The sequence below is a fragment of the Lonchura striata genome, chromosome 2, assembly GCF_050655825.1.
Source record: "Lonchura striata isolate lonStrDom1 chromosome 2, ASM5065582v1, whole genome shotgun sequence".
Lineage (NCBI taxonomy): Eukaryota > Metazoa > Chordata > Aves > Passeriformes > Estrildidae > Lonchura > Lonchura striata.
This window is the reverse complement of record NC_140704.1, coordinates 28,485,929-28,506,980: the sequence shown is the minus strand read 5'-3', so window position 1 is coordinate 28,506,980 and position 21,052 is coordinate 28,485,929. Positions and strand designations below refer to the sequence as shown.

General features: G+C 34.0%; 1 protein-coding gene across 8 annotated transcripts in view; it reads left to right on the top strand.

The window, feature by feature from the left end:
* Positions 1-20,740, top strand: part of DGKB (diacylglycerol kinase beta) — a 385,149-nt gene extending 364,409 nt beyond the window's left edge. For all 8 annotated transcript variants that reach the window (XM_085573112.1, XM_021538316.4, XM_021538321.4 and 5 more), the window contains 3 exons: positions 6,425-6,545; positions 8,226-8,286; positions 18,320-20,740. In XM_085573112.1, the coding sequence (XP_085429238.1) occupies positions 6,425-6,545; positions 8,226-8,286; positions 18,320-18,427 (290 nt within the window). In that variant the 3' untranslated portion in view covers positions 18,428-20,740. The remainder of the gene's footprint in view (positions 1-6,424; positions 6,546-8,225; positions 8,287-18,319) is intronic.
* The last annotated feature ends 312 nt before the right edge of the window (positions 20,741-21,052 follow it).

The following is a 21,052-nucleotide window of genomic DNA, read 5'->3' as shown; positions in this document are numbered from 1 at the left end:
GACTGATTCTTCCTTGTTTGTCCTTCTATTTTTTGGGGGAGAAACTCGTCATTCTTTGATTAATGAGAACTGGGAGATGATTGTGTACACAAAAAAAAATCCATTACACAGTAGGAGGCTGAGCTGTGTCTGTTAAATGATTCCATCTGAGGATAAAGCCTGTGTGCTAGACTGGTGCGAGATAAGATACTGGGTGAAATTTGAGTTCCACTGAAATCAGTAAGAATTATGCCACTAAATTCAACACAGAGAGGATTTTATTGATTGCATTCATTTTAAGTGACAAAACTAGCACTTTTGCATCTTACCCCATTATCCCATTAGGGCTATTAAGTGCACCATCAATTCTGATGGTGGAGCAAAATTCCACTGAATTTCTCACAAACACTTAAATATAGGTAATATATATCATTTGTGTATGTCCATAGAGGTATAAAATGTGTTTGCATTTTTGTGTGTTTTTATGTACATAAAATATCTGTCTAATTTATTATCACCATATCTGAGTATCTCTCCAGGGTGAGAATTACATCAGTGATAAATCTTCCTTCACACTAAGAAGAAGGTTTCTCTTGTTTTGTTTTGTTTTAATATTAGGAAAACAAAATATGAAGACAAAAATAAAAGCTAGAGAACTAATACTGGCATGAAATAGATGTATGGATCCACCTGAGATTTTAATGTTTGCAAGCAAACTTAGCAACACAAAATACTCAACACAGAGTCACATACCATAGATATAGGACTTCATATATATCCTTGAAGTCTATATGAAGTGGGAGAACAGACTTTTGATAACAGAATGTTAAAATTCAGGATTTGCTGATATATTTCCTGTGTCTGCCTCAAACTTCACATGTGATCTTGGCCAGGTCAGTTCTCAAAACTCTTGTGCTTAACTTTATGTGGTAGAAATAATATTATTACTCTTCTGGGTCTACACACAATATATTCAGCTGAATATGTGAACAAATATTTTCCAGGACTTGAACATGTCTGTGTACAATTTTCACTTTGTAAAATGGACATAATAATATTATTTTCCCCCAATGCTTTGTCTGTTTTATTTGTCTATAAATTCTTAGATAGGAGAGCTGTCTTTTGTATATGTCTGGGAATCAGTAACACAATAGAGCATTGACATGTGGGCCTTGAGATACAACTCTGATATAAACAATTACAAATGTTGAGGCAAGTGTTACTTCAGGTAGCTTCACTAAAGGAAGGCACAGCAGAACCCAGGATGTACAGATTGTACAGGATTTAGTAATTTTTTGTAACCAGGAATTTAGAAAAAGGTGTTCATTTGAAATGAGAAAAATATTATGACAGTAAACACATTTCTAGCATTTTTTTACAACAGTCCCTATCACTGCATATGGAAGCGACCTCACATTCCTGCATAACGGGTAACTGGAGATTTAATACATGCTGTGTTCTAGGAAGATACTGAAGCATTCATGTGGTGCAGAGCAGAGCTTGGGAGTTTTTCAAGGATCCTCTGGCATCATACCAGCTTTCTGAATTCTTATCCAGTATTTTAACTGGAACCAAAAAATTTCCAGAGTGATGATTACTAGGGTTTGATTACATTTAGTAAGCTATGGAGCCCCTTCTCTTCAAAGACAAACTGCTGCCACAGACAGATTTACCACTGACCAACAGTGTTTTTATGCAAATGTGCCTGAGTGAGTGCAGTAACCCCAAGTTATAATAGAGTCATTCAATCTCTTGCCAGGACAGCAATATTTATATATGCAAAGATAGATTGGATATCAAAACCAGTTCCATTACAGAGGGAAACTTCTCTATGTAAATCAGTTTTTCTAATCACACCATGTTTCTTCCCACCCACCCCCTACTCCATTTTGCTTTCCTTGCTTTATCTTCATAGATTAATTCCAAATGTGTTTTTCTCGTGTGTTCACTCTGAATATTGAAGCATTCAGCTAATACCAAGATAATGGATAACGTAAACTCATTACGTTAAAGTCTCCAAGTGTGTTTCTTCGTGCCTTGGGAAGGGCTGTAAAGGGCTTACAGTCACATACAGTGTTTTGTCTGCCACTAGTGCAAGTTTCTGCTTGAAGTTCTCTTCTGCTGCTGCCTTATGGAAGAAGTGGCAGTCAGACTGTCTGTCTGTCCCCATCGGGAATGAGTGCGAGGGTCAGCTGCCCCTCTGCAAGCTGACAGCAGAGCTCCCCTGCGAGAGCTGCCTTTGCTCACTGGCGGGGCTAATGTGAGGAGACACGTGAAGTACTTTGGTTTGTGGAAGAGGCAGGGGAGACTTGGTGCTGTGAAAACATTCCCACACGCTCTAATGGCTCATTCACATAGAAAACAAGCGAAAGCCTTCAGCTCTTTCAAAGAGCTCAAAGTAGAACAAACGGACTGGGGAACCCCAAGGCACCAGTCAGAAAACACTTTCCTAATGGACTAATACCGAGGTGATCTCTGTGATAGCTTACCTAGGAGACCTCAGCCCTCCTTTAGGCAACTAAATGAACTGCTTAGAAAGAAAAACTGCTCAGTATCTGATAATTGCTTTTGTTCACTGTTAGCTGTGACATTCTTCTTGGAAATCTAACCTTTAGTTTCCTAAACCTAAACTTTCTAAAACTAGTGAAACATGCATTAGAGAATTTTATCATTACAATCACCAATTATTTCTCTTTAGAATAAAATTTGTAGGATGCAGAAGAAGCACAAGAAAGAAATGTGTCCCTAAAAAGAAAAAGTTTTGCTTTATAGTTGGTAGAGACACAGATACTTAAGGCTATAAGAATATAATTTATAATTAAGATTCAAGAATATAATTTGAGTATCAAAAATAATGACTTTCATTTTCTCAAACATAATAGGGATACATGTCACAGAAAAGTCCACATTATAAACTGTTTTAAGTGACAAATGATGTTTAGTGAACAGCAGCATTCATTATTCTCCACTAAAGTTTGTAAGATGCATAAGAAGTCAGCAAGAATAATGATACTAGATCAACCAAGTTTGTGTAGCTCAGTATCTGACCTCTAACACCAACTTGTATTAGAAATAAGTCATAAAAGAGCAAACTTATAGTGATTCTTTTCTGTTAAGATATCCTACCAAATATTTTTGATTTAAGTAATTTCAGTTTACTGTGGCCTCATGGCATAACAAGATATTATGTAAAAAGAATTTCCTGCTTGTCTAGAAGTACTATAAAACTCGGTTCTTGCATTTGAGAAATACTGAATTACATTACTGTCTTCACCTACTCCATTGCACTTAGTATTTTGTCATCTTTCCTCCATTCATCTCCTTACTTCCTGAAGGCTACTAGTATAATTTATTTTCATACAGAAATTACTCCATATTTGTTACCAGATATGTTCATCTGTCATTTCCAGTTATTTTTCTTCCTCTGCATTGCTGAGTGAACTGTAACTACAAATTCCATAACTTATGGATGTACCAATTGCAGTATTTGATGATCATAAATTGAGCATTGAACTGATATTATAAGAACTTGCCACAGTAACTCCACAATGTTCATTCCAGCATGACAGTATCAATTATAGTCCAGCAAAATAAGCATATACACAAGGAGACACAGACACCATATTTCCAAATGTTATATATGTATGTATATAACAGTCTACATATCTGTAGTCAGTGCTCTTTCTCCTCATGGACATTAAGTTACATATATTGAACTTTCTGCCTTTGCAAAGCCCCGTTTCTCAATACTGTAAAATTCCTAAACTTTTTTTTATGATTGGGTTTTGTTTTTCCTTTGTTGAATCTTCATTACTCACCGTCTTCTTCTATTTCCAAATTCTTTTGGGATGTATGTTGAACTGCACAGAGGCCCTGAGCTTTCTGAAAAATCAGTGATAAACTTCCACCAGAATAACGAATTACTTCCCCTTTCCTATCTGTTAATTTAATAGAAGATCAGATCTCCTTTAACAGAGCTTGCTTAGTCTGTTTCAAAGTCTTTGGTGGAGACCTTTTAAGAAGAAATATCATCCCGTTGTTTATGTCTTGACACTTTATATTCAACCACTGTACCTATAGCCATGTGACATGGTTGAAAAGTGGGACTAAAATAGACACACTCTCTTTTTCACTTTTCACTTGAGTTCTTATCAAAGTCAATATATCTCAAGGATTTGTTGAAATGGATATGACTATGCAAAAGCATCAGGTCAAATATATCAGCATCAGGTCAAATATATCACAAGGGCAGGAGTGCGAACTAATGCAGTCAATAATTGCATGTTACATTTGTTTTAGTTTTTACTGCTTCTGAAGGAAAGTTATGTCTAATTTAAGCTTGATTCTAAAAATATTCATATTTGGCCTAAAATAACTCCACTTTGGAAATATGCCACTGCAAATGTGAAGTTTTTGCTTTTTTGGTACACGAGAGTATTGTTCAGTTCCATTTTCCAATGTTTAATATACCACATTTAATGAGAAGTGCAGTATAGATCAAAGGGCAGGATTTGACCCTTAGTTACCTTGCTGCTACTGACACTAATCTCATGGCTCCTGAAAAATGATGCATCAAATATATATCCCTGAAAATGTCACTATTCAGAATACTGCACATATTGCCTGAGCTGTCAGAAATAAAAATCTGTTCTTAATTATTCTTCCATTTAAAAAATAATAATTTTCTAATGTCCCAGTGAATAGGAATTTGATGTTTTCTTTGGCTAAACATTTTAATGATCTAGTACATGTAAAATGTTCTATGTGCTTTTATAATATATAAACTTTTTAAAATGAGTAGTTCTTTTCCAGTTAAGTCTCTGTGGCTACCAAGAAAAGCAGCATTTATTTAAATCTCACTTAAGTTTAAATGCTAGTTACTTATGGGAAACATTTTAAGAAAAAAAAATGCAATGAAAAGCCAGACATACAAAATTTGGCTTACATATGTTACATGGATGCAAGCTATAAAAATATATAGTTAGAATTAATCATACTGTACATTTTAAACTTTTGACCATCTTATTTTTTCCCTTAATGGGCAAGAATATTGTTGGGCTTTTTTTCTTCATTACTATTTTATGGAACTGATTTCACTGTGATGAGAAAATGAATAATATTAAGAAAGTATAAGAAGAAAAATTAAGCATTTGGATAGTATCAGATTTTCTGCTGGAATCAGAATAATCCAGGTCATAAATCCTGTTTGCTTTAATATTTTTTTCCCTCATCACAGTACTTCTTTCAGTTAATTATCTTCATTGAAAGCACAAAGAGGCGGTCAGAAAAGACTCCCATTGAAACTTTGGAATAGCCTCATAGATACAGTTTTTAGCATGAAATTTTACCTCCATTAAGGGTTGAGGGGTTTAAAATAGACACAGTAATGTGGTCTCCGGTTTTTTCAGTGTGATGGTAGACTCTAACACTTTATCTTAATGGTCTGCTTCACTGAACAATGTACCTTTTGGAAACATTGCTGTTAACAGCCAATTTGTAAAATACACATATTATACAGCTAGAAAAGAAATGTTTCTTTTTCTTGTCCTTTTGGTCTTGGCACCATGTATTTATGCAGGAGAATATAAAACATTTCATGCAAAACACCCGAGCTGATTCTGGATAATATTTTGTTACCTTGCTTGGTTGCTTCTCAAAGCAGACTACTTATTACTGTTTTGGTATCTGTTTGTACTTGAAGTTCTACACAGAATTTTTCCTTTCTCCTTGTAGTCAAGTAAACTAATATTTATTTCAATGCCTTTTGAAGTTTGATGCTGAAGTACTATTTCATTGTGAAACAAAAATCATATAACTGAGTGAAAACAAGCATGAGAAAGTTGGAAGGCTATGTGGATAGCTAAGGTGTTTTTCTGCCTTTTTGCATTGCATCTGTGTACTAATTAAGACACTGATCCAATGCAAAAAATAATAACATCTCATAATGACAATGCATGCACATAAAGGCTGAATTAGAGTTGAACACATTGTCTGGAAAGTACTGTATAGAAGAGGACCCAATAGAGTGTGGAGCACTGACTTTTCCTTTGGAGATTTTAAATATCTGTTGGAAAATTAAAACACATAAATTTCTGCACCGTAAACATCTCATTCTTTGTGTGTCAGATAATGAAAATGAAGCAATGTCTTCTATTTTCTCATATAATGAAATCATCTTTTTAGTCTTTATGTATTAAAATAAACCATGGATATAATTATTCTATTTCAGAATAAATTTCGTTAGGAAATTGTAGAATAATGTGACAGCAGGGCCCAGTTGTGTCCAACTTAAATCTGTAATTCTCCTTAGGAATAATCATTTTAGCCGGTTCTATTCTCCGCATCTTTTGTTATCAGCTTGTCTTCTGACAGTTCTCATTGGTCAATATGACTGCTTTCAAAATGCTGTCAAGAAAAAATGTGGATTTTTTTTCAACTTTTGCAGATCTAAGTGACCAGCTTATGGAAGTGGTGGGTCTGGAAGGAGCCATGGAGATGGGACAGATATACACAGGTCTGAAAAGTGCTGGAAGACGGCTTGCCCAGTGCTCATCTGTTGTCATCAGGTATCAGCACCTTTAATTTACACTGCAGTGTTGTAGTGGAACTAAAGAGTTTTATGTATTGACTTTCTTTTGTAGTTTAAGTCATAATTACAGTTATTATTTCTTGTGAAAGTATCATTTTTGTATATGAAATTAATCTATTCCATCCACATTCTCTGCCCATACATCTTCCTTTCTTTAAATGTGTAAAAAAACTAAAAAGAGGGTGTTTACATTCTATCCTCACATGTTGTATTCAAGTGCCATTTTGTCCAATGAAGTATTGTCAAGCATTTGGAGCAGAAGGATTAAGGCATGAACATCTTGGTGTTTATTGTTGACATACGCTCCATGCAATTTCAAGCCCAAAGTAATTTAGCATTACTTTGTCATATTTTAACCCATTTATAATGCATACCACACCAGGGAATAGTAGCATGTAATTAGTAATTGTAAAGCACTTTTTGATCTGTGGAAGTCAAAGTGCTCTGTTTTTAATTTATTTGTTATTTACTGAATTCTGACAAGCCACTATTATTAAATCTGTTGGTATGTCTGAGCCGATGATGGTGGAGTACTCTAATTTCATTGTGTTTTATCATTTCTAAGATAAGAACATTCACAATAGAGTAAACTTGAATTAGAACACAAGGAAAAAGTAATTATTCTATCTTTTAGATTAAATAAGGACTGAAAAAGAATTGTCCATCTCTTTTTCAGTTAAGAATTCCTCAGGAAGAATTTTCCAAAATTGATTAAACCCATAAGATCTACAATTATAAGCCTAAAACAGAAGAGCAACAATAAAAATAAGTAGGAACTCTTCTGAACTATAAAGTGAGAGCTCATAACAGTCTTCCCTTCTTCCATTTATGGCCGTAGGTGATTGTGGATAATTCCATGAAATGTTAGTTTGTTTTCAAAAAACATCCAAACCAGAATTTCCATTGACCAACATGAGTAACTAATTTTTCTATTATTAGATTTATCCACTCCACACTATTTATAATAGTCTTGTGTGCAACCTATTATAATGCAAAAAAAGACCAAAACGTGTAATACTTTCTTTTTCTGTTCTCATTTTGCTACACTTTTCTTAATGTGACACCAGAACTAGAGAGGGAATACTGTCTGTATCTTTCTGTTGAAATCAGCATCCCTTTGCTAACAATTTAAATTTATATCATGGCATGTTAAACACTCTGAATATAGTGCAAACTTCATGCTCTTTGAGTGTTCTGTCTAACTCAGACATAGTGATTCTAGTGATGATGATAGGCCTAAAATTTATTTATTTCCTTTGCAATAGTATCATATATACTATATACTAGTACAATCTAAATTATAAAAAACAGCTCAAATTTGTCTTTTCTGTTAGTAAGGTTTGTTCATGAAGTTATTGTGTCATTCACTCATTATTTCACAAATTACAGACTCTTCTTCTGTGAAAGGGCAGTGTATTACTAACAAGATTCATTAATATTTTCTATGTTTTTGCTTTGTGTGTTGAAAATCAGACTAAGCTTTTTAAGTTGACTGTGTTACATTTGTAAGCATATTGAGTCATATTGGAAATTTCATAGGAGTTTAGGGGTGAATCAGGGTTATATCTGTATGCCATCACATATGTACCTCTTTAATAATTCATTTAACAATTTTTTCTAGTTTCTTTTTCTCATATTATGAAATTTTTACCTTTAGAACCAGCAAGTCTCTGCCTATGCAGATAGATGGAGAACCTTGGATGCAAACTCCTTGCACGGTAACTGCAACTGATTGTTTTTCTTTCTCTTCTTTTTCAATGGTAGAAATATTTCTCTTTTGTTTAGAAGACAATCATTTTCATCAGTATTAACTCAATTTACTTAAAAAACATCTTCACAAACTGAACTTCAGTACCCCTGCATTTTCAATTTATCATTCTGAATTCAAACACAGGTTAGAGTGGAATAAAAAGACATCTATTTCAGAAGTTTGGAAAATACTTGAAGAGCGCAGTCTCAGTATCCCTTTACCTAATATGACCCTTTATTTATGATGGTGTATCAGATTTAGGGTCTCTATTGCTGAGTAAAATGCAATATTTGTTTTGATGCTAAAATGTAGAAAGTAACTAATATTAGTCTTAAAAATGTAGAAAGCTTTTATATTGTGTTTTGAGAGTTCATATAAAAAAATTTAATTAAAGCTGAAGACTTAACTGTTCTGCTTGAATTATACAATAGGACTAGTATTTTTTTTTTTTAAGTCCTTACAGCTTAAGGGGTAAATAAAATAAATTATTAGTTTCTTGTTTCAGTACCCACACATACAACATGAGGGCATACAAACATCAATCTATATAGGTTAGGATAACCTAGGATATGATAGGAGCTTTCTCAGAGAAATTTGAATGACTCTTTAGAGACAATGAAAGAAAAGCTGTATCTGTAAGAACTCTCCATTTTCATCTCTCTTCAATAAATTATAGAGGCTAACCAGGCATTCAGAGAGGAGGCTGAAGAAATCCAAGTTCTTTATTGTCTTGTGTCCTTAGTAACATGTTTTAATATACAGTTCTATTAATTTTGGCTCCCTAAAGAATACCTGTGCTTTTAAGTAGATTAATTGCTGTAGCCATGCAACTTGTAAATATGACAAAATAGTATTGTGACATGAAGAAATCCCACTACCAATGGGAGCAATTTTCAAAAAAAGGGTACTGGATTCCTTTTATGAGCTTTATGTCTTTGGTCGAATTAAGAGTTTCACAAAAATAAAAGGGGCAATGTTCAGGATAAATATATCAGGTGTGGAACTGATTATATATGGGTTAGGATTGCAGAAGAGGGTAGTGGTACTTAATTTTTACCAGCTAGACCATAGTGTACAGCTGAATGGTGTGAAGGATGCTGAATTCCCATTCTCTAAGAAAGTGCTCAGATTCTGCAATGTGAGGAGAACCATATGAACACATACTGTGTAAAGGCAGAACAGTGGGGATTTTATAAGATTTGTTGGAGAAAACATGTTGGAGTTAAGAGATATCATATTTACCTTTTCTGCAGTGATGGCTTAGTGCAGAGCAACAGTTCTGACCCCAGCATTTACTTGTTCAGGAAAAAGACATGGAATTTTTCCATTGCCAGATTACAGAAGAGAACTTATGGAAGGTTGCTGGCAATAACATGTGCTTTTTTTTTTTTTTTTTTGTCGTGATGCTTGCTCTGTGCAGAATCTCTGCTATCTGATTGAAAATGCTAGCAGAAGCTGCCTGTGCACTTGAGAGCAAACCTGGAAAAAAAAAACAGTTCATACATTTCAATTACTGTTCTGAGGAAACAGTAAATTACTATTGATAATTATTGCTGTCCAGTTTTAAGGGGGATGGAAATGGAAAATACTCTTCTGAGGAACCTATTCTTTTTGCTATACCATTTTTATGAGAATATACTTGGTGCTGCATAAGAAAATTATGCTGTTGAATGTACTTGTTTCCTCTGAAGAAAAAATACATGAACTATTTGCTATACCAATGCACTTCTATGAATTTAGATATAGAAATATTTTTCGTTATTTTAGTCATTTTTGAGGATTATTTTTTCTGTTGAAGAGCTTAAGTATTTATTGCAATAGCTCCTTGCATTGTTGTATATGTACCACGTTCTGTTTCCTAAATCTTACAAAGTAAAAAACATGTATGGTCCAACCTCTTCCCTCCCCACTAATTCTAACTACAGTAGAGTATTTTTCTTTAAGTTCTCTGCAAAGTAGCTAGGAATTCTTCTTTGATAATAGGAAGAATGTCCTTAGACATAGGTGGATATTAGGTTTCTCTCAACCAAAGATCCAGATTTGAAATCTGAGTTTGTGCTTCATGGTGATCTTTCTTTGGAAGCCAAAGTGTACTAGATCATGTAAATACCAGGGTGATATTTGTGATGTGTATCCAAATCAGAGTCTATACAAAACCCCCAGAAAATCAAAATAATTCTTTAGGCTTAGTCAGCTATGTAATCAGTCATTTGAGCCAGCAAGCGCTCAAATAACAGAAAGCTAATAAGGAGGCCAATATAAAAATCATGAGTCTTGTCCTTTTTAGAGAAAAAAACTGCCATTTTCTCCCAAAATGAAAGCAAATTAATAACAACAAATAATAACAACACATTAATAACAACACAAAAAATCATCATGACCAGATAAAGAACTCTCTAAGTTTGGTTCCCTGGGACACATGTGATAATTTGGCTTTTCTTTCCTTTTGCCTCTTAGGAAGTTTCCTTCTCTAGTCCTTATAAGAAATTGAGGCCTGTATATATAAAGATGCTGCTGTTCCTGCATTGTGCAGAGACATTCCTGAGCTACCTCTTTTCTCATTAGGATGCTGAGGCAAGGCACTTATTAGTTTACTAGCTATGTTGTTTGAAGGAAAAAAGCTGCAGTGTGTTTGGATATACCATCTCACTAGTTTTAGGAGACAGAGGTCTGCACCTTGTTAGGTTGCACACATCAGTGAGGCGCAGCAGCTGAGCCTCAGGTTTTGATTCTTTTGTGTTCCAGGTTCCAGCCAGAAAGCCATTCTTAAAAAAAAAAAAAAAAAAAAAAAAACCCAAACAAACAAAAAAAAAACCCAAAAAAAGCAGCAAAAAACAAAACCTGCTATCTTTCCCCCTTCAACTGTATCTTATGAAGTTGAAATAACACACTTTATTTTTGGTATCTTAGGCTCTTCAGTGTCATCTAAGTTCAGTATTTAAGGACTGACCTATAAATATTAGAGAGACTAAGTCAGAAAGATGTTCAGATTGCAAGTACTTAAGCTCAAAAATCCTTTCTGCTATGCTTCAGGTTTTGATATAAATGAGAGTATTTTCCAAATGATTTTTCAAATAAGTTCAGCCTGATCAAAATTCTCCTGTTTTTCTGCCTATTCAGCAAAACAAGTTTGGCCTCAAATCCCTATTATGTATAGGATACTGCCTGCACATACAGGCTTGGAAGTTTACTTCCCATTGAAGGAATCAACATGTTTATCTTTGTGGCTTCTCCTTTCTGACTGGAAAAGAAGTTTCCCACAAATAGCATGAGTTGCTGACACTGTCCTTTCTCATGCATATGGAGGCCATGGTCCTCCAAAATGATACTGTGAGCTCTGAGAAAATGCAGATAATATAGAAGCTGTGATCTCTGATTTTTCCTTCCTGTGATCAATTTTAGGAGTAAACAAATAGTTGTGTGGTTTTTTTTAAATCTTTGATAATACATTGCTTACGCACCTATCATCAATACAGGACAGCAGGTATGCATTCCTGTAGGTTCTGTGCATTCCTAAAAGTGTGAGTGGCTTGGTGTAAAAATCTATCATCCAGAATTACTCAGTGTGTTGAACACATGCAGAATGCAACATCTAACGAAGTCACTCTGCTCTGGTATAATAAGATAAAGCATCTGAGCATCAAATTGTATTGTTTTCACTGTGTTTTTATAGAAGACTCTTTGGGAGAAGGAAAGATGATAATGTTAATATTATGTTAAACATCTTGTCTGATTAGCTGAAGAGGAAATTCTATCAGAGCTCTCCCAGACAAATATAGCAACATGAAAGATATCTATGGTTTCACCTGATCTCCAAACAGGTCATTAATAGTAATGAAACTTCAAAGACTCTCAAGTTAATTCAATAAACGTCTAGCTTTAGCCATCAGTTTGGTTTTTTTTTAGGAAAAGTAATCTTTCAATTTAGCTACATAAATTATTAGCAATGTTTTGAAAAAATCTATAACAATGTTCCATCCTAATTAGAAATAACTGCAATTTCTGTTCTTTCATCTATTCCTGACTTGCTTGGCATGATATCTGAAAGAGTGTCAAGCTTCTAGAAACACTAGATTAAAAGTAGAAGACAGAAATGTCTATAGAAGATGCAAGTATATTGCTTAAATAAAGAAACAAAAATAAAAACCCATAGTCAGAGCTCACCTAATGGATTGCCAGAAACTCAGTTTCACAGGTATCTGAGACACAGTATTTTTAGAATTGTTTCCTGATTGTTAACTGTTACTTGGATTAAGTCATGGAATAATGTTACACAAAATTAGTATTTCAAAATACTGTAATTTAAATGCACCTTAAAAATAAGTTTTGAATGAGTGGTTTCTCTCCAGGTTTCCCTTAGTCCCTAGAGATGTGAGCCAGGGTCTATGAATCCCTGGATCTATGAACCAGGGCACAGAGATCCTTCTGTCCTGGAGTTAAACACAGACACAAGAACTTAAACCAAACCAAACCAAGCTTTTATTATCACTGTGTGCCAGAGCTAGATGAGAAAACTAAAAGAGTTACAGATTTACTTTTATATAGATCCCTTGTCTCCAATATCATGGAGACATGTCTCCGTATCTCCAGCACATCACATGAGGCAGGTGCAGCTGTATTCTAGACTCTGTCTATAAGGTATCTTCTTTCTATGCCTCTGGTTGCACCAATATTTTCTTATCAGTTCTTTATAATAAGAGAATTTAACCTACTACATCTGCCACTTTAGAGCAAACAGGATCTGGGTCCGAGATATGATGACTGATTTCAGTAGAATGTTAGCCAATTGCTACATACTTTACCCAGAAATGGAAATTACTCACTAGGGAAGATTTTTGATGTTATATGAAAATGCTGCACTTTTTTTCCGTTTTGAGCAGCAGTGCACATTCTGTTCCAAGGCCACATTGATTTATTGAGTTTTAAAAATTTTATTTTGCAGCTGGGCATTATTTTTTGTGGTCACAGGTACACTGCACTTTAATTATTTTTGTTTATGTATGCATATTTTTTCTTAATTTCAAAACAGTAGTTTTTGTAATTGACAAAGCAATTTACTGCATGTGTGCTTTCTGCACCCCAGACAAATACTCTAGCATGTAGTGCACCTTTCTTTCCAGTTCAGATTGTTAAGAAAAGAATTAGTTGTGACTAATTGCCAATTAATTTGCAGTGGTTTAAGGGAGGAGGGGGAAAAACAATTGCACCTACTAATTAAAATTTAAAATATTCCAAAGTGTCATCTTTAGGTATCTGTGGAATACATAATTTCCATTTTAGTTCTGCACTGGATCTGTAACAACCCTGAGCTGACAGCTCTATTAATTTAAAACCTCAGTGATACCTATTAGTACAAAACATGAAAAAAATGCCATTAATCATTTATTTTAATTTTGCAGCTCTGTCATTTTCTCAGTATGTTTAAAAATTATGATGACACTGTAACGTTTTCCAATCTACCTGTGTGAAGGGGAAACGGATCATACTACTTAGGAGAGAGACTAGAGTATATTATTAGAGCTTAATTAATGTCAAACTGATTGGATTTGATTGCACTTTGCACAATAATATTGTTTAGAAATTTATTTAAGATGTGTTGCATAACGCTTTTAAAACAACTAGTTTAGATCAGAGAGATTTTGCCCAAAATGACACATGATTCAAGTCACAGGTTAATTTTGCTCAGCAGTGCCTGCATTCTATCTCTCTGATTCATAACATGATTCCCCATACACTTTTGATCACCTAAGGAAGATAAAAGTATTTGGCACTCCTGTGATATGGAGGAGATGCATCCCTCCATTTCCTGTAAGAGGAGCAGTGTTTGGGGTGTCTAGACTGTGAGAAAACCCTCCTACCTTCAAAACAACCAACATCTAAACCCTGCTAAGAACATGTAAAAAAATAAGCATAAAATAATAGATCCAGTTGGATAAGGCTGGGGTTTTTTTTCTGGCAGTTTTTTCCCTCTGTCTTTAAAATACCGTAATATGTTCTTTAACCTTAATTGAAATATTCTAAGCAGAGCTGATAACTCTGTTTCCAGGTTTCTATTGTCAGCTAATGCAATACTTCAGAACCTGCATTTATAGTACCATGTCTTCTTAAATAGTAAATGTTTAGGCATTCTTTGAAGCATAAAGGTAACCAGTATATACTGCAGAAAAAACAACATGAAAATAAAACTGACTGACCTAAAAGATTCTGTTAGCATGCTAAAATTGTTTATGCTCACTGCATTTTGTTTAGTGGATATTAATGTGGCTTCAAGGCATTTTGAAATTCTGACCTGCTCCTAAAATAAATAAAGTTAATGCATTTGTATTTTTCGTATGAAAAACTCAGGCTTCTTCTTTATCACAAAATTTTCTATTGACATATAGAGATATTATCATCCCTTCTTTTGAGAATTATACACTTTCAATTTGACCTAGTATTCCTTGCCACAAATACAGTCACTGGAGATACTTTCTAATACTGAAAAGATGATTTCTGCAAATGCAATATTTTTATGCTAAATAAATATTTACTATATATACCAACCCTTGTGGGATAAAATCTTGGCTTCAATTAGTGAATAAGAGGTTTGTTATTGGCTTCAACACTTCAAGTTTAGCCTAGAATGCTGTGGAGCAGGCTTACAACAAAAATCCATGGTATCTTAGCAATTTAGGTGGCTACATACTTACCCCCGAAATGGAATTCTGTTATTTTCTTATTTTGTCTATTTCTAAATATAAATTTATGCCAAGAATGTAAAATAATTTCTTGTTTGTTTGGGGGGTTCTTGTTTGTTTGTGGGATTTGTTTGTTTGGATTTGGTTTGGGTTTTTTGGTTGGTTTTTCTGTTGATGTTTGTTTAGGGGAGGGGGGTTGTTCTTTTGGGGTTTTTTTTTTTGTTGGCTAGGATTTTTTGGGGTGATTGTGTGTTTGTTTGTTTTGTTTTTCTTCCAGCAGCAATTCAGGCACTCAATTTATGTTTAAAGTGTTCTCTATATTACCCTCAAGTTATTATATATTTTCAATAAATTGAGTAAGTGATCTCAGAAATTGTTTTCCAGAATTCCATAGTAATTTCTATGAGTATATATTATCAATTCCTAAAAATACATTAGGTTAGGATTTTAGCTGTCTGGATTTTTGTCTGTGCAATCTTTTTTTCTCATGTGCATGTGTGTATGTTATTAACAGGTAAATCTAGGAAACATTACAAATTTTAAAGAAGGGTCTTTTTAAAAACTTTTATAATTGTATTTCTACTAAAAAATACATGACGATGCTTGCTGAATGGAAGAGAAACTGAATGGTAATTATTAGTCTTTAGACATTCCTTGTGCACACACACAGAATCTCTACAGGGCTGTAAGTAGGAATTTTTAACTTAACAAAGTCTCTGTTGTTTCTAAGTAAAGACACCTCTCTCTTTCTCTCTCTCACTCTCTTTTTGTCCTCCTATAGAGCACTTTCAATGTTAGGCCCTACTTTGACCTGCAACACTATTTCTCTGTCTGAGATCCTCAGTGCTTATTCCCATCTTGAAGTGACTGTCCCTTGTCACCCAAACTCACAGCTCCAACTCTGGCAGTGCTGCCAGTATGAGAACAGAAGCAGAAGTGAGAGACCAAGGCAAAAATGCAGTGCTTGAGAGTATTGAGGAAGACAAAATTAGCCTTCTTCAGGCAAAATACTGCAATGGTTCAGAAACATACTGATCTCTTTTCATCAGCCCAAAATAAGATGTTTCAATTTATTTAATTTTTTTAGAGTAAGAAATTGAGGAATTGATGGTTATCATTGTTAACCCATGCAATGTTAATAGACACTACCATGACTAAGTAAAAAATATACTTTAAATTTACACTTTATTGTAGCATTTTCAGAATGTCAAATATTTTACACCATTGAAATTGTGCCTATTTATAATGGTTGAAAAATATTTCTTAGGGGCATACAGGACTCATCCCCACGCATGGTAGCGGTTAATGGTGTTCAGGCATGTTAGCTGATCTCAGCTGATAGGAAGCAACATACTGAAGAGGTTGTGGTCTCTGAAACAGATGGCTCAAGCCAAGAAAGAACATTACAAATGATAAACATTTACTCAGTATGTAATTGCATTCATCCTGAGGAGCACTGAGCAGCCCAACCCAACACGCAATCTGTACAGGGTCTCAGGATTACCTCACCCCTTCATACTAAAGCCGTCTTTTGAGCTTTGCTCTTTTATTCACTTTAGGATGGAATTAGTATGTTTTACCTAAGAAAGGAAACTTAAAGGCATTTCTTCTGCTACATGATGGCCAAATCTTGGAATAAGCTAAACCCTTTATGACTTGAAAAATTCACTCACACCAGCTGTAGGTTACTTCGTGTCATGATCCTCAGGATCAAGTTGATATCATCACTGCTCCTGATCCCCAAAATATATCTTATGAAGCATGTGGAAGTTACAAAAATAGTAAGTTTTCCAGGAGCAGATCATCAGCTGGTACTGACATCTGTGGAATAATGCCATCTTACCCCAACTACTAGATTTGGCTTCCAAAGTGATGCCTGAAGCAGAATTTATTGTGAGAAAATATATTGGTGCCAGTCTTTGAAAGTCAGATTTATAATCCATGTGAAAGTAATCTACATTGCCAAGAACCCCCGATATGCTATATTCAATACTAATGAATAGTGTTGACAAAAAGAGGTCCCACATGAAATTTGAAGTTAATGAACTAAGGTGGCGTAAAAATGAGCATTTGGAGAGTAAAGGCTCTAATAGAGTTAAACCAAGACACACACTCTGTTGAGATTTTTATGTTTCTGTCTTCTTACATTGTAAAGTAAATTTCCACCCCAAGAAATGTCCTGATCTATATTTTAATGAGCCTCTCCACGTGACATACATTTTTTGTTTCATTTACTATTAGTGAATGACAAGTGAAGGATATTCATTTTAACTTGAAAATGTCAGGTATGCACTTTAAGAGATATATTTTTCCAGTTTTTAATGAGGTGGTGTTTCTTCTTGAAAGAGATACCCATCTCTGATGTGGGTACTATGCAGGTGACAACTGATATTTAATAAGTGATGGTTCTTGTATTAGTCGTAGTTCACTAAAGAAAATGTCTCGGATTGCTTTTGAAAAACTCCTAACGTCACTAGCCCAAAGGCAAGATGTGACCTTTTTATTACATAATGAGAACCATTTATTATCTTACAATGTATCTTAAAGTCACAGACAAAATGCCACTTTGATAATTGCTTTCAATTAGCTTTGAGCATAGCATACATTCATAAAATGTCTTCTCTAATTTAGACTTGAATTAGAGAAAATTGCAGACATAATCTACTTTAAGGTTGTCTCATTTAAGGTGATTCGTAGTTCTGTATCAAAGAAATCAAAACGGGTGGCTTTAGAGTAGTATTACAAAGTGTTTTAAATAGTCTTTTCAATATTTGAGTCTATTCTATTAACAATTAATTAACAAATTGGAATGCTAGTTCATATTTTTGGACTTTTTCTTGTGTATTAACTTTGCACTTTTGTTCCCCATGGCTGTTTTGAAATTAAGCACTGTCCTGTGGTAAAACAGTAGAGTTTGAAAAGATGTATAAATAAAGCATGTAACGACATAGCTTATATCCTAATAATAGGCAACAGCTTGGTCTGTCAGCATGTATGTTCTTTCCAACTTTTAAATTCTTCCTCAACAACAACCAATAAATCCCACACTCCGAAAGTAAGATTGTACATTGGCATGCATTTTATTGCATGTGTTTATTTTTTTTTTTTTCATATAATTTAAATTATTTGTGGGAAAACTATTACACATAGATTGGTCTACTGCATATGGAAAATCATTCATAAAAAAACCCCAGGTATTTTCCTTTCAGCTTAGATTAAATGTTGTGGGTCTGGAAGTTATATATAAAGATAAATCGGGCATCTCAGATAGTTGGAACTGAACTAGCTCAAGGGGTAACTCTGTTTTTCTTCTTTCTTCCCCAGATAAAAATTACTCACAAGAACCAAGCACCCATGTTGATGGGACCACCTCCAAAACATGGTCTTTTCTCTTCTATCATCAAAAGAACAAGGAACCACAGCAAGGAATAAGCCTATGTAGTTTAGTTAAAAAAAAATTAGCTTTGTTGGGCTTTGGAGTATTTATGCTGGAAATATTTCAAGAATTTAGAATATCTTCTATTTGCAAAATCTTGGATTTTGGTTTAACTGTTCTGTAGCTGAGCTGATGTAAAACTATGCTACTAGAAAAAAATATTGTCACAGTTTTGTAGGCATTTTGCATGATGAAAGCAGATGTTTACATACAGTGATACAGCATATTTTTTGTTGCATGCGTTACCATTTACTAATCTGTGGGCTAATTCTGCCATGGAATACAGGAAGAGAATGTCATGGATAATTTGATTTTCTCTCTTTTCTTTTTAAGCTTTTTCTACTACCTTAACCATATGCCATAAGTTCAATAGTATCTCTTCAATCAAACATCTTTACATGAATAGTCAATCTGACCTGTTTCAGAGTAGAATCATTGCAGGTCTCATTAACCTGTATTTTTAGTTTATCATTTCTTTCTACCCTGAGAATACTTTTATTCAACTAAGCATTAAAATCTGGAAGTTATTCTGATAACTCCTGTGTACATGAGTAACTGTACCTGCTGAAAACATCTAACAATATGCACAGTATTCAAAGGATCCTGATTGTTCTTGTGTAAGTTTTTGTTAAGATTACAAGTTGATGAAAGTTCAAGCAAAAACTTTGGGACTAAGAAGATTATGCTGAGTGAAGATAATAAGACATGCAAAACAAGCCATCAGTGTTTGTTGAAACCCTAGAATTATTTTCACGAGCAATACATCTCTGTAACATGGCAAACTTTAAATCATTCTCCACATTGACCAATAGCATAGTGCATATGCACACAAATAACCAAAGCTCATGCCTAATTAAAGTGCATTTCCCACCAAAGATTTAGTGAAGGATGCTTCAGAGAAATGGGTTAATGCATAATTAATCAAACTCACTGGAGTAGACTCACTTCTGAAAATTTACAGTTCTTTTGATTGCATTGTCAATGTCCAGACAAATGTTTGGGTAGGGAAAAACATTAAATTAATTTCAAGTAAATACTCACTTTTTATTTGTTTCGTAAGCAGACTGACATAGTAACATATGCTAAATATTGAGACATATACGAACTCTAAATATTAGAAAATTAAACATATTTTTTGTATCATAATAATTTATAAATTTATGCTGTCCATAATTACTCATCCCCCAAGTTAATCTTTCAAGAAAATTATGACCTGTTGTCTATTACCCTTTTCTAGTCTGCTATCTGAAATACAGACATTTCTTGTCAAAAATTTTGGTGAGGCAGTTGCTCAGGTTTTAACTTTCTTAGCTCTCTGAGAGACTTCCTAACAGCTTAGAAATCATAATACAGGGATTTGTCTGAGGTTTGCACAGCACTGTCTAATGTTGAAGGGAAGTCGAAGAATGGCAAATTTTTTCAGTCTTGCATATAAACAATCTCAAACAAAACTTTTTGTGCAGTCTTAACATTGTTCTTTGCTCAGAGTGAGCTGCTTCTCATCTCTGCATGTCTTAAGTTCTCAGAGATTTCATAAAAAAAAACAGGAAAAAAAAAAATTTTGCTTGAAATGCATGATTTCCCATTTTTATCCAGACAAATGTTCATTATTTATTAAATCTATTTTTCTATTGATTCATTCATCCATTTTAAAAATAATACTTCATCATGCTGTAGTGCACGGTACTGTGCATGTATTTAAATAAAGTTACTATCATTTGTTCCTCAGTATAAGAATTCAACTGAGTCCTAATTTATATAATAGACATTAAAATAAAAATCAGTATATAGTCGGTAAGGATTATGTCTTTGAAATATACAGTCTATGTTCTGTAAACATTAGGAGGTAAATGCCAATTAATGTTTTGTTCAGCATTAGGTAGAAAAATATGAAGGTGATTATTTGCTAAAATTAAGGTCTTGTAATTTACCATTCTTGGGTCCAGTGTTGTTGACATTTACAGTTACCATAGGAGTAAACTAATATTTTTCCTGTGCGTTGCAAACACACACACACACACACACAGAAGCATTTGATGCACTGAACTACAAACATGCATACATATAGAGCAAAGGCTATTTGCAAAAAGAAGGAATTTAGTAATACAATGATACGTAAAGTGTATATTGGTTTTATGAAATTATGGTTACAGGTGATAAATATTTTCACATAACTTGACATAGGATTTTCTACCAATGCTCTCAACTTTTTGTGGCAAAAATGTGTTTAACAACAATATATAATGTGTTCTCTATGATTAGCTCATGAACATTGTAACTCTGAAAACAAATAAAATTATATAAAGCTATTACTAAATAATGTATGCAATTTTAAATGTGTCAGTCTGTGATAGCAAGTTGGTCACAACACACTTTTTTATATGAAGAGGGGTAGAGGAGTCCATGCCATCAGAATTACATACAACTCTGAATAGACATATAAAAAGTAAATCAGATCTGCTGGTTGGTGTGTATTAAATTCTCACTGTAACAAAATAGAACAGAGCAGCCATTATACTGAACTAACACTTTTCATAGAAGAGACTGTCTTTCTATTAATTTTGGTTGTTTGGGGCTTTTTTAGCATGGTCTCTAATAATGTAAAACCATTCTCAGGTTGA